The sequence below is a fragment of the Beta vulgaris genome, chromosome 4 (assembly GCF_026745355.1).
Source record: "Beta vulgaris subsp. vulgaris cultivar EL10 chromosome 4, EL10.2, whole genome shotgun sequence".
Classification (NCBI taxonomy): Eukaryota; Viridiplantae; Streptophyta; class Magnoliopsida; order Caryophyllales; family Amaranthaceae; genus Beta; species Beta vulgaris.
The window spans coordinates 4,464,653-4,479,053 of record NC_079205.1 but is presented as its reverse complement, the minus strand read 5'-3'; the positions used below and the strand labels follow the sequence as shown (position 1 = coordinate 4,479,053).

The following is a 14,401-nucleotide window of genomic DNA, read 5'->3' as shown; positions in this document are numbered from 1 at the left end:
GTAAATTTTTTGCAAGTCAATAGTAACAAATTTTAAAAGCCATCTAATCTTTTATTTCTCATTTATATCTTTCGTAAATTATTTCAATATTTAGTTGTGTATGATCACTTCATGATTCTAATGTAAATATCACAAAATATTCAATTTCTAAATTGAAATATTTTGGGTTTTCATATTTTTTCTTAGATATATGTTATTAATATTAATTATCAGCACATATTTTGCTGACCCGCAAATAAAAATCATGCTATCTAGGGGGAATAGATATTTTTTTTTAATATGTAACAATATTGATATAAACAATTAGATTCATTGTAAGAAAATTTATGTGAGCTTAAAGCGAGTTTGAACAAGTTTGACCACTAAATGTTACTCAAAGTTAATTAAATTAACCTAAGCAATGTATGTGCTATTAACTTAGTACCATTTAATCATTTATATGGATTATAATAATATCTGATTATTATAGATAATTTATATTTCAGTATAGTGCATCGCACGGGTTGTAAGCCAATTTTAGACTATTCTTAATACAATATTATATCATTTTAGATAACAAGCCCATTTAGTTATTTTGTTTAAGGTTAAACCCATTTTAATTTATACGATTCTCATTACAAGATCATAATATCGTGTAGATATTTCTATATTCATTTCTTAGGTATATATTAGAAGAAAAATTTTACATTACAATATATATTTCATTTATATATTACAATATACATGAAATTTTTTCTATAATAATAATTATGATTAAATGGGTTAACAGGTAATTCGTTTATCAAATAGGTCGGGTCACGGTTGAGTATTTCAACCTGTTTATTAAATGTTTAGTAAACCCGAACGCAAATCCAACCAAACCTGAACTGATTGCCAGCCCAACTTGGCTGCCTACTCTACTTTTATGTTTATACTATTTCATTACATATTTATATAAATATATATACCATGATTTTAAGGGACGTATTATATAATTTTAAATATATATTGTCATATCAAGAGTTATTAGCAAAAAGGGTTTGATGAACATTAATAACTGATATTTCTATATTCATTTCTTAGTATATATTAGAAGAAAAATTTATACATTACAATATATATAATTTATAAATTACAATATACATGAAATTTATTGTCTATTTGATAGATGAGTTACATGTTATTTTTTTAATAAACTAAATTGTAAAAGTATTTTTTCTTTAATTTTTTTGTTAATTTACATTTACTATACAATGTAAATTATAATGTCACTACTTTATGTAGGGTTTGCAAAAGCTAACTCAATACGAAATACGACCTGAACCTAACCCAAAATAAGCAGGTTAGGGTTGGAACTTTGACCGATTTTCTAACCCATTGATTAAACAGGTAGGTTGAGGTTGACATTTTCGACTCGAAATTGACATGCTTTGACTTTATAACTTACATATATGTAGAAAATTCTCGAAAAATATATTGATAAATCTAAAATTTGGTTAAAAAAGTAAATATTGCTAAAATTGGTCACAATTATTATAAGAAATATTAAACATGCATACTTTCAACAGTGAACTCTCTATACTTTTAAGAAAATAATTAATTTTTTGTATAATACTAATTATGATTAAATGGGTTCAACGGGTAATTCGCTTATCAAATAGGTTGGGTCAGGGTTGAGTATTTCAACCTGTTTATTTGATGTGTAGTAAACCCGAAAGCAAATCCAACCAAACTTGAACTGATTGCCAGCCCAACTTGCATTGCTGGTTGCCTGCTCTAATTTTATGTTTATACTATTTCATTACATATTTATATAAATATAGATACACCATGATTTCAAGGGACGTATTATATAATTTTAAATATATATTGTCATATCAAAAGTTATTAGCAAAAAGGGTTTGAAAAACATTAATAGCTGATAAAGAACGTGAAAACTCAAATGTTACCACAAATGTATAGTATAAAGACGTGGTTCAAAATGTTTTTAAAATACTCTTATTATTATTGTCATTTAATAATTCATTTGTGATGTTCATTCACTTCGTTGAGATAAAAGGATTTTTTCGTGTTTCCTCTTCAATAAATGTTACACGTAAACTTGCAGTGTTTTACCATGTATAACATAATATATACACATTCTTATTTGATATAAAAATTAAATCAAAAAAATAAACTTCCCGTGCATTTTTGCACGGGTGGAAAACTAGTAATGGTTATAAAAGAAACCTTAGCTCCCCTAACCCTCTTTCTCTCTTCTCTCCTAAACGACCTTAGCCTCCCCTACGCCTTTTTCACAAATGATTTTATCCATGCGCTTTTTCCCCTTTTATTTTTCAGTTTTTAATTCATTTTCTTCTTTTGTTGAATAAATTAGTCTCTCTTTATGAGATTCTTTTAAACCCTGTTATGGGGATTTTGGAGATCTCCTTCTCCCCTACGGGAGTTGTGAGTATGATTATTTATCTTTAGATCTGAGAAATTGTTCTCATTGGTTGAAGTTCGATAATCGACATGAAGGCATTGGAATCTCATATGCGGTCAACATGGCTCGATCAAGAATGCTCTTTCCAAACTATGTCATAATGATAGACTTCCTCAATAATAACCGCTTGATCCAACAAACTTTAATGCCATGTTGAACACAAAATAACTTAAATGGGCTATTATCAAATTCCCGACCATGATCACATTGGAACGCTTTGATGGGGCGCTCAGATTGAGTCAGAACATATTGGCGAAAATTTAAGAAGTTTTGATAGACCTCATATTTTAAATTCAGAGCAATGGTCCACATAAAATGAGTAAAATCATCCAACAGAACTAAATAATATTTATGTCCTTGAGAACTACGTATAGGAGAGGTCCACAAATCAGCATGAATAATACCAAAAGCAGAATGAGTAGTACTATTAGATTCATAAAACAGTAAAGGATGATGTTTGCCTACTTGACAGGAATTACAAAAATCAGAAGAAGGTGTCGTATGACACTTTATGAAATTGCTACTCCTAAGAAAGCTTAAAACTTGGGATCCTGGATGTCCAAGGCGATCATGCCAGGTGGTGGAGGTAGTGGCCGGTAGGGCGGTGGCGAGACAGGTAGATGGTGTGGGCTGAGTGACTAGATAAAGCTCCTCCAAACTATTGCACCGTGCTATGATAGTCCCCGTGCGAAGGTCCTTCATAGAAAAACCATAAGGATCAAATTCAATGAGGCATTATTATCAGTGGTAAATTGTCTGACGGAAATTAGATTTTTGATTATTTGTGGGGCAAATAAAACATCACGGAGAGCTAAGGGCGGGTGAGGAGGCGGAAGGAAGGAGTGACCATAACCATGAACTTGAATGCGATGACCATTACCAACCAAAATATGATTAGGAGTGCTTAAATTAAATAGAAGCATGAGATTACCTGAGGAGTTAGACATGTGTGCTATTGCACCCGAATCCATGTACCAAGAGTTATCCTGTGGGAGAGTCATGGTAGCAAAGGAGTTGGCCAATTCCGTTGGAGTCATGAGAGGGCCATAAGCAGGATATGTCATGGGATAAGCCTGCTGTGGGAGGTTGATGGGCCGTGGAGGTGGACTGGGCCCAAGAGGTGGCTGCACTGGGAGTCGGTTGTGGGACATTGGATAAGGCGAGGGTGCTGGAGCCCATGTGGAGGGAGACCATGTTGGGGGAGGCTGCCAAGAGGTCGCGGGTGGGTCGGCCCACTGGGAAGGAGTGGGATGAAACGGCTGGGCGGCGTGTTGGGGCTGCTGGGTTGTTCCGCGCCCACGTCCCCTTCCCCTGCCTTGGCGGCCACCTCGGCCCCGACCACGGCCACCGCCACCGCGCTGATTGGGCGGTTGTGCTTGGGGTGGTGGTGCGGTGGTGGGGGCGGTGGTGGGAAGATGTTGTGAGGCCGTCGGATTCTGAGCAATAAAAACAGAATTTTGTGGGCTCGAATCATTAGCAAGATGAGTTTCTTCAAGAAGATTACGCGAGCGGGCCGATTCAAAAGTGGGTAGAGGATCGGTTTGTTGAATCATAGTAGCCACAACATCGTAATTAGTGTTAATGAGGCCAGAAACAAGGCGCAACACCAACCGTTGTTCCGAGACAGGGTGATCAACATTAGCCAGTTGGTCTTTCAAGTTCTTCAATTGTTGACAGTATGTGGAAACACTCGAAAAATTGGAGAGATGTAAGGACGTGAACTGATTCTCAAGATAAACGGCACGTGTGACTTTGTTATCCTGAAAAAGACCTTTGAGTTTGTTCCAGATGTGGAGGCAGAATCACCACGACACAGAACGATCTGGAGAAGGTCAGAAGAAATTGTACCGTAAATCCACTGCTTCACAATTGAATCAAGAAGCTGCCACAGAGGGTCAGAGAGATATGGCGAACGGGGAACAGTTGGATCAATGTGATCCAAGACATTAAAAGCATGGGCATGTGTCTCAAATAATTCAACCCAGTTCGAATATTCGACCTTTTCACGATCAAGAATCAAGGGAATCGCATTCCTGATGTTATTAATAGATAGAGCCGGATGATACTCAGTAGGTGGAGGTTTAGATGGTCCGGCATCTTTGGGAGATGCGTCGTCGGTCATAATGCTGGGTGAAAAAAAATGGCACGCACAACCACAAAAGTAAAAGAAACACGTGGAAGACAGATGGAAGAAGTAGAGCACATACAGGTCAGAGATACAAGGACAGCACACACCAGGATAAAGAAAAGTAAATTTTGAGGCGGCGGAAGACTATGGGGGGTACGCCCAAAATTTTTTTTGGTGGAAACTCAATATACACCTAAGGCCGTGCATGCTAGAATTGGGAAAGCTCCTTAATTGAAGTGATTACTATTGATCAATATTTATAATGTACATCCTAGGATAATCCTATTTGGATTATGAGAATTATACAAAATATATCTCTAGTACAAAAACTAGGAACAAAATATATCCTATATTTATATTCCATCACATTAGTTACCTAAACTAGCACATACTATATATAGTTTCCTAAACATACATGAATTCTTAGGTCTAAACATCACATAACTCTAACAGTGACGACCGATTATTGAGAATGAAAGACAAGGAAACAAACAAGGCAAAAGGAAGGAGTATAACATAACGTACAGAAGCTGCTGGTTTTTGCAACCAATTACAATTCCCTGAAGTTTAGCAGTTAGCACTTCAATATCAGACAATTCATTGGAGTTTTCTTTAGAGCCAAATTTTATTAATTAAGATATAGATGCTCATTCAATTCTACTCCCTCCGTTTCCTAAAGATCTTCCCTCTTTCCGTTTAAGGGTGTTTCCAAAAGATCTTCTCTCTTTTGCTTTATTCCTTATTTGGCAAAACAAATTTCCCTATTTACCCTCTCATGTCACTATCATATGGTCCACCATTACATTATTAATTCAATTTTACTCCCTTTCTCTCTCCTACTTTAACCCCTTTTTATTTGTTTATTTATCTTAACCCCTTTCTCTCTCCTACTTTACTCACACCATGCCCTACACAACTTGATTTTTCTTGGTATATGTAGGAACAGTAAGTGGGAAGTAGGGATGGAAATGGATCGGGTTCGGGGCGGGTGGATCATCACCCGCATCCATCACCCGCCTCCATCCACCCCACCCGATCCATCCATCACCCGGTCAAACATCCACCCGAATCCATCCATCCATCACCCACGGGTGAAACGGATGGATCGGGTGATAATCGGATGAACTATGCTAAAATCAAAATAATATTAAATATCAATAACATCAAATAATTAAATCCAAATCCAAACTTCAATTAATTAAAATACACCGACACAAAGTTCAACATTCAACAACATCAAATAATTAAGGAGTCAAATAAAGTTTAGCCAACATATGGCAATATCTTAATTCATTATAAAAGTCAGATTATAAAACCAGTAGCAACGTAACAATACAGTAGGCTACAACACAGCAGAGTAGTACAACAACACAGCCATGTACAACAGCAGAACAACAACACAGCAGCACTGCATCAGCAAAACACCACCAATAATCACAGCAGCAGCAGGACAAGATCACATCCATGTATAGCAGCAGCAGCAGCAAACAAGGGCCTCCACTACAAGTCTACCACTTGCATAATCATCATATATTTTCATCTTCATCTCCCTACCAATAATTAAACAAACAAATGATTAAGATAAGAATAATATTTAGAAAAATAATAAGTTACTAAGTAGGAACTTAGCATATAAAATTATTACCGAGTCTATATCAACAACTTCACTCCTGAGATGGTGTTTTCAGTTCAAAAGCCTTTCTTTGTGATGAAGATGGGTGCAAGGGTGGTCGACATTTTGAGGGAGGAGGTGGTGGAGCTTGCATATTTGGTGTGGGGGAAGGAGAAACACTAGAAGGTGTTGAAGGAGGACATGATGAATCATATCCAGATTCATTACCATCATTTCCCATTTATCTACATCACAATTCACATAACAACCCAATTAAAATCAAGCAAAATCCTAAGTCCTAACCAAATTATATAGAAAAATCAACAACCTAGTAAACCACATCATAACATGCGGTTCATTCATCACCCAAAGACCCCTAACTTTAACCAATTTTCACATATTATGGGCAGTGGGCAGTGCACAGGTCACTCAACATCAAAGCAATTAGAGGGAAGAAGCAAGGGAGACAAGTAGACAACCATCATTGACCCACAAAGATTAAAATTCATCTTCAACTGTAAAATAAACAAATTACAAATTTTAGTCTGAAAATATTCAGGAAAAACAGAACATTGGCATCAGTTCTCCAAGGTGAAAATATTTAGCATCAATGAAAATCAGACGCATATAAAAGTTTCATCAAATGCCAATTCTTTGAAAGAAAAAAGAAAATCACATGAATTATCCTATTAAAAATTAAAATCAAAAGTTATATATTTTTCAAGTGAATATATGATTTTGAATTAGAAAAGGGCATCAGTTCTCCAAGGTGTATAGCATCAATGAAATTCAGACGCAAATTACCCATTTGACAAAATTTAGATTCCTCATATACCCTAAATTTCAAAAAATAATTTTTACAACAATTAATTAATTAAAAAAAATTCAATCAAACAACAGGAAAAACGAACATTTTAAGAACTGAAAATGCAAATGGTAATGGTCAATCTGAGTTTATAATCTTACTTGAGTTGAGAAGAATCCTCCGGTAAAGCTATGGCAGTCCGGCACTATGGTAATGGTGAGAAGTTGAGAACTGAGAACTGAGAACTGAGAACTTGCTTGAGTTGAGACTCAGTGAGGGAAGCTGCGCCTAGGTTAAAGTTTAATTGCTCTCTTTTGGGTCTTTGGGCCTTTAGACAGTGGACCTTTGACAATGGACTAAAGGACCCCAAAACTAAAAAAAATATATGTTTTTACTTTAAACGGGTGATGGGTCGGGTGGTAAACGGGTGATGGATCGGGTGACGGATGAAAAAATATCACCCGAATCCGACCCGAATCCGTCACCCGGTTATCCGTCACCCGGCTATCATCCGTTTAAACCGGGTTTTTCACCCACTTAATAACCCGGGTGGAGCGGGTGGTCGGGTGATCCACTGGATATTTCCATCTCTAGTGGGAAGATCTTTAGGAAACGGAGGGAGTATTCCATTATCAAAGAAGCATATACAAAATAACAAAATCCCCCCCCCCCCCACTTGTAATTTTGTCTCGCATCAATATTTATAAATTACAATACTCCAAAAACAAACTGATAGAATAAAACTAGAGAAGCATATGCATCATTGATCATGTACACAAGAAATTTTGTCCACACTTAGGCTATGTTCAGTTCACCTTATTTTTTCTATTTTCAGATCTAATCAGATCAGAAAAAATAAGTTCAGATCAGATCAGATCAAAAAAAATAAGTTCAGATCAGATCAGACCAGATCAGATCAGTTCAGATTATGCTTATATTTAAAAACTCATTATTATTATTAAATATCTTTCATTACATATTAGTAAAAATTATAATAATTGAATATTAATAAAGTACTCATTGAGACGAATCAAACAAGACCCCACATGACTATATTTTTTTCTTATATATTGAGAATAATCTAAAAGATTATATCTAATTGTGAATGATGTCAAGATTCTAAGAGAGAAAGATAAAAAAATACAAAGGGAGCGAGTATTATTATTTACTAGTACATTTGTTCAAAAGAATTATTGTTGTTGTTGTTGTTGTTGTTGTTGTTGTTGTTGTTGTTGTTGTACTTATTAATATTGGTAATTATTATTAATCTTGTTGTTACCATTATAAATGTCATTGTTATCATTATATTAAGTTATTTTGTTGTTATTAAAATAATAGAAAATTAAAAGCCACGTGTTAAGAACATAAGATTGACGCAAAAATAAGAAATATATAAAATATGATATCTCAAATTCATGACAACGAAACTACTAAGTTCGGATTACATTTCAAAATAAACTAAGTGTGAGATACAAATTATAAATTTAGATTCGGTATACCTTTTCCTACCGAATTCCAAATCTCTCTAGCTATTTGAAGTTGCATGATATTTATTTCTTTTTTGCTCAAGTCATAGTTGTTTGTATATCTTATTTTATTTTATATGGGAAAAAAGAGTTGAGTTTGCCGACTTCTCAAGTGTGAAACATTTTTTTAAAGGGAAAGTGTGAAACATTGTATAATTGCTCTTATAAATTAATAACTTGAGTTATATAATTATTTTTAGTAATAATAATAATAATTATGATTATAGTTATTATTGTTGTTCTTATAATAATGATAATAATAATAATAATTATTATTATTAAAAGTTGTGTAAAAGTTGTAATAGAAATAAAATGATAATAATAGTAATACTATAAAGAAAATCTTATAATGTATTGCATAATAATGATTTACAAAGTAATAATATAATAGTAATAATATATTTTATAAAAAATAAGACCTTGTAAATCAGTTCAGTTCAGATCAGATCAGTTCAGATCAGATCAGATCAGATCAGATCAGATCAGAAAAAATAAGTTCAGTTCAGATCAGATCAGATCAGATAAGTTCAGATCAGAAAATTTCAGGTGAACTAAACATAGCCTTAATTCTAATGTCTGGTGCGTGCAATTCTTTTTTTTTTTTTTGCAACAAGTACACATAAGAAAAAGATACAAACTCATCCATGAATTTTGACGAGTGACAGCAAGCCATCTCATAGGTCGACAAATTAAGCCTAGAACATATTTTATACTACACTAGGAATACACATCTTAAAAGGGGGAGGGGATCACATCTAAGGGAATGGAATCCTACTAACTTGCACTTACAACCAACATGGGAGGACAAGACTTTGGAGTTGCATACCGAAAGCACCTCGGCCTTGGTTTCCCCTAGAGATAGACCTTTGGGTGATCTCGAGCTGTCATTGAGTAAAACCTTGCGCATGTTAGACCTGACAATTTTAAGTGCTCTCATCCTTGTTGACCTAGCTACTTTCATTTTTGCAAACACCATTAAAAAACCCCTTCTCTAGGAAAATTAATCCTTGTGTGAAATTTACCCTAAACACTTAGAGAAAGCTTCAAATTTGCCAAGTTTAAACAAGAAATTTTCGCGCGCAATAATTCTTTATTTATTTAAGACCATGTTTTTTTCTTGAACATAGAAACAAAAAGTCCAAATGAGGAGTACAATATAGTGATATACTACTACTATCTTACAGTTTTACACATTATATTATTTGCAATGCATCACAATTCACATGCAACAGGAAAAGAGAACAAGAATTGATTAATGGAAACTAAGGATGAAATACCCTAAGATCAAAAAGACAAGAGATAAACAAGTAGATATCTTAGTAGCTGATGGTGCAATACGTGCATCGTCTTTCCTTAGCAAAATGCTCTCAAACACTGGCATACTCATAACCAACAAGTAGATTGAAAACAACATTTGAGCAAACATGGCATCCCAATTTCTTGCAACAATCAATCTTGCAACTCCACCAACAAAGCAACACAAGTTTAAGATAGCCGTGGTTACTATAGGAACAACAAACATGTTAGATGTTCTGAAGTCATATTTTCCGAGTTGATACCAATTAGTAGTATCATCATCTCCGGCCTTATTAGTAGGTGTGAATGTAGCCTCTCTAAAACCGAGTTTTGTCATGACACAATCAAGAGTTCCATAAGCATAGCATGTGAGGCATTTAACCATCCAAATCCTTTGAGCATTTAACCATGCCTGTATCGATCCTCCGCCAATAATAACAATGTCGCTTAGATACTTCAATTGGGATGATGTAAAAACAAATGCGAATACAATGAAGAAGGGATCTGAGAGCTGCATTATAACAGACATTTATGTTTTGATGTTAGTAACCTTCACAATTTTATATGAAAAAAGTACTAGTACAAACTCATGCACTTAAGTACCTTAGGGTACAAGGGGATGCCATAGGTGAAACATATGGGAGGAATGATAGCGAAACACAACACTGGTAAAAAGTCGAAACCAATGAAAGCAATCCAAGATTTGTACATTTTCTGAAGGATATGCATTCTTGATGGTTTGTAAATAAGGGGGCAATACTTGGATAAACCAATATCAGCTAAACCTCCGTACCACCTGATACCTTGAAGCAACATGTCATTGAGGGTAGTAGTTGCAGAACCTAGGAATTGTGGTCTGGATGGATTCAAGTAAACTGATCTCCATCCTTTGCTTTGCAAAATAATACTTGTCTTAACATCTTCCACAATACTACCATACTGAAAACCAACCTGCATATTAGTACATACACATACATATGAATCAGTATGAGTTCATAAATTTACATATATAGTTGATTGTGTCTAATAACTCTACATAGCATATATGATTTCAGTATCAATTTTAATAAGCAAAAATAAGGTTTAACCATTTAACGAAATATAATAGGGAGTGAACACAACATTTGCATGACATATTTTGTTAGTTTATGTTGTTTTCTGCTTAGTTTTTTTTAAGGTAATCAGCATATATAGTATTTCTTGCCTTTTGACCCCATCCTGTGCCTTCTTCATAGGGGCAAGATGCTAAGAAGTGGGCTTCTTGTAGCAAAACAGAGGATTTTTCTCCTCCCTTTATAACATTAGGCTTGTCATTTTGACTGAGAGACTTGATCAATTCATTGGAAGGGCCTAAAGATTCTTTTAGTTCCTTTAGATTCATACCTGCATAAGATTATACGCAAATCATGAGCAGTTCGACAGTTCGAATGTTCGATGCCATACCAAACATCTTCATCATCTTTGAACAAAATTCCATCTCAAAGTAGAGCAGGAGAAAATTATATAAACTTACTAGCATCAATGTTTATGTCATACAAGGCCTTCCTCCTAAGGTAAAAATTTGTACCACTTATAGTTGGTCCCTGAAGTCCATCTGCCCCTTCCCAATAACCCTGTATTAATCAATGAAGTGAGCTTCATTACAACCTTTTTCCGGTCAAGAAAAAACCTTCAGTAAGAAACAGATTAGGTACTTCATATGTAGATTAATCGATAAACTTACCGACCATATTTCTCTCATCTGACTGTTATAAATGTCAGTCTCACTAATGTTATGAAACTTTTGAGGATATTGAACCCATCCTAATGATGGGGAAATCTTAGGATCCAGGTAAAAGCACATAGCTCTTCTAGCTGACATCGGATCATTGCAGTACATGTCACAATCAAGGAGTAGTATGTAAGGGGAGTTGCTCAATATGCTAGAAACCCTCAGCTGCAACAGCGCAAAAAAAAAATTAGAATTTGTTATTTGATCATATAATGACCTGCATACATATTTATGCCTACTAAAACCATACATAATAACGCATAAAGAAGAGATGAGTTTGTATGGGAATTGAGTCATACTAGTGTATTAACAGCTCCGGCCTTAAAGTTATGTGGATGAGAAGGTCTTTTCTCACGAGCAACGTATACGAGAAGAGGCATTTCTCCTGATTCTAGGTTCATTAAGGTTGAAGCATCTTCTTCTAAAGAATTCTCATCTATCACCTGGTGTACCAAACATAAATGAACTTTGACAATATTTTCAAGGACTGTGTGCATAATGCACATACCAGGCCAAACCAAAAGAAGGTTTAAATCAAAGACGACGACAAAGAAACTAAAGGACCTGGATAAGTGGTGGATGATCACGAGAAGTTGTCTTATTATCAAATTTGCGGCCTCTTTCCTTCTTGAGTTGTACTCGTTGCTTGAAAGCCTCATATTTCTCCTGTATCATCATATAATCACTTAGTCAGTTACAACATTCTTAGTACAAACAAAAACATATTTCAGAAGTGCACATAACTCTGTTGTCCTTAAGAAATGATTCGGAAAATGGAGCAAAGTAAGAAAGCCTTGTTCACTTTTAGCTTAAATAGAATTATTCTGTTAAAATCAGTTTTGATCCATGTCAATCAGTTTTTAAATGGGCAAAATCAGTTTAAATCTACAATAATTTAGTAAACAGCATAAGATAATGTTACTATAAAATCACTACAAATGATTTCCATTTGATAAATTTCGAGCGAAGTGAAGTAACAAATTAAATCTAGTCTTTGAAGTATAATCTCTATTATATAAGGGAAAGGGAGTTATGGTGTCCCGAATAAATAGATTTACCCCCTTTCCTTTCTAAATTACGATTTCACTTACAAACTAAAGGGGGTTTCAAATAAAAATACTAGAAATAAAATTATAACAATCCCTCACAAGTCAACTAAAATCATAGAATTGTATAATTTACATTATACAAATCATGAGAAAACTTTTACAAAAACCAAAAAATTAACTTACAAACTACAACTAATATACTACAACGTCAATGCATACTCACAAAAATTTGACTTGAAATCAAAGTGTCCACTTTCTTCACAATATATGAAATACGAGTAGTATACTTAATTTCAAAATCAACTATAAAATTATAATATTAGAAATCATAAATAAATTTAATGAAAATTCTGTTTTGTTTATAGAATTAAACTTTGAAAAGTAAAAAAAAAAAAAAAAAAAAAGACCGGTGAGAGTCTGAGAGACTTAAGTGACAGAGACTGAACCAATTAAATTTTATAACTAAAAACAATTATACTTCGTATGTCTAATGTTCAAATTTTCACTTTTACTTACGTCGAAAAAAATCGAGTTTCAGTCTTGAAAAAAATCCAAACACACATCGCGTGCAAACAATGCTAGTACTCTATATAGTAGGCAATAAGGTATAATCGTAATGATCCTTAACGGCCCATTTGGTAGTCGTTAATAAATTGCGGTAATGAGATTTAACTTTAAGTGTAATTTCATTAGGGAAGCACCCTTAAAATCTCCATGGGGAGGCATTTTTTCTCCATGGGCAAGCAATCTCACCCCTAAACTTGTGTTTTTGTCTCCAAGGGGAAGCAATTTTCATTACCACTCATTACCACCTTACAAGGTAGTATTGGATGGGAATGAAAATTCAAGAAGGAAAGTGGACACTTTAGGATAAATAGCATTACCATGGGAATGTACAATGATATTTTAAACAAATTTACACACAAATTCATTCCCATTACCACCATTTATGACCAACTACCAAACGAGCCGTAATAGTTTGATTAAAATGAGAATGAAGTAGTAAATTAATTAATAGCTACCTGAACTATGTTCCTGTGGTGAATGAAGTCATCCTCTGACTGACAATCCTCCTGAGACTGAGGGTTCTGAAAGTAAGCTAGGGGACATATGGTCTTAACATTATACCTCCTACAAAAGGGCAACCACCAAGTTGCAAACACCCAAGCTTCTTTGATAGCATTCAAAGTAACGAAAGCGCCACCATCATCAGACAAATAAACACTTAGTTTATCAGCAGGATAATCCAAGGTCATAGCAGACACAACAGTGTTCATAACTTCAAAAGTTGGTTCCCTATTAGGATCAGCAGTGCATATCAGCACGTCGATTCCAGGTAGTTCTTCATTCTTGGGAAGGTTTTCAGGGAAGACGGTTCGAGTAATGGGACGCCACTGCATAGGTTGATTGATAATCCAAAGGAATGAGTATAGAAGCTCAGCCACAAAAATTATAAGCCATGGTGTATAAGAGACAATGTAGATTTTGGTTTCAGTTCTTTTAGTAAAGAAAAAGGTTCCTCTATAGTAGATAATGATTGTTAAAGCTAAGAAATAGAGGAAGCTGTATGCTATGTTGGATATTGCCCTTAGTTTGTGGACTTGGAAGTGATGAAGAGAGTGAGACATAGAGTTTTCCATGAGTTTCTTGATGCTTTCCCTTTCTTTATTTTTGTGTAGAAAATTGGGGGGGGGGGGGGGAACCGTTTAACTCTCGTTTAGTAGTGTATATATATATGGGTTTTTTGTCA

The 14,401-nt window shown here is 34.6% G+C and overlaps 1 protein-coding gene, 1 long non-coding RNA gene and 2 other non-coding genes across 4 annotated transcripts; all 4 read right to left on the bottom strand.

Moving 5' to 3' along the window:
• Positions 1-5,811: 5,811 nt before the first annotated feature.
• LOC130590933 (uncharacterized) lies at positions 5,812-7,549 on the bottom strand. Its single transcript, XR_008968834.1, has 2 exons — positions 7,171-7,549; positions 5,812-6,142 (listed from the first exon to the last, which is right to left on the bottom strand). It is a non-coding gene; the product is annotated as an uncharacterized LOC130590933 (long non-coding RNA).
• LOC125497217 (small nucleolar RNA Z101) lies at positions 6,775-6,856 on the bottom strand. Its single transcript, XR_007273851.1, has one exon. It is a non-coding gene; the product is annotated as a small nucleolar RNA Z101 (small nucleolar RNA).
• On the bottom strand, positions 6,953-7,044 carry LOC125497216 (small nucleolar RNA Z101). The gene has a single exon (XR_007273850.1). It is a non-coding gene; the product is annotated as a small nucleolar RNA Z101 (small nucleolar RNA).
• Positions 7,550-9,605: 2,056 nt separating the features above from the next.
• On the bottom strand, positions 9,606-14,363 carry LOC104891652 (cellulose synthase-like protein E6). Its single transcript, XM_010677374.4, has 8 exons — positions 13,674-14,363; positions 12,167-12,268; positions 11,902-12,045; positions 11,555-11,767; positions 11,345-11,444; positions 11,036-11,214; positions 10,435-10,782; positions 9,606-10,342 (listed from the first exon to the last, which is right to left on the bottom strand). Exons 1-8 carry the CDS (start codon positions 14,289-14,291, stop codon positions 9,788-9,790), a joined length of 2,259 nt encoding a protein of 752 aa, XP_010675676.2. The 5' UTR covers positions 14,292-14,363; the 3' UTR covers positions 9,606-9,787.
• Positions 14,364-14,401: the final 38 nt, after the last annotated feature.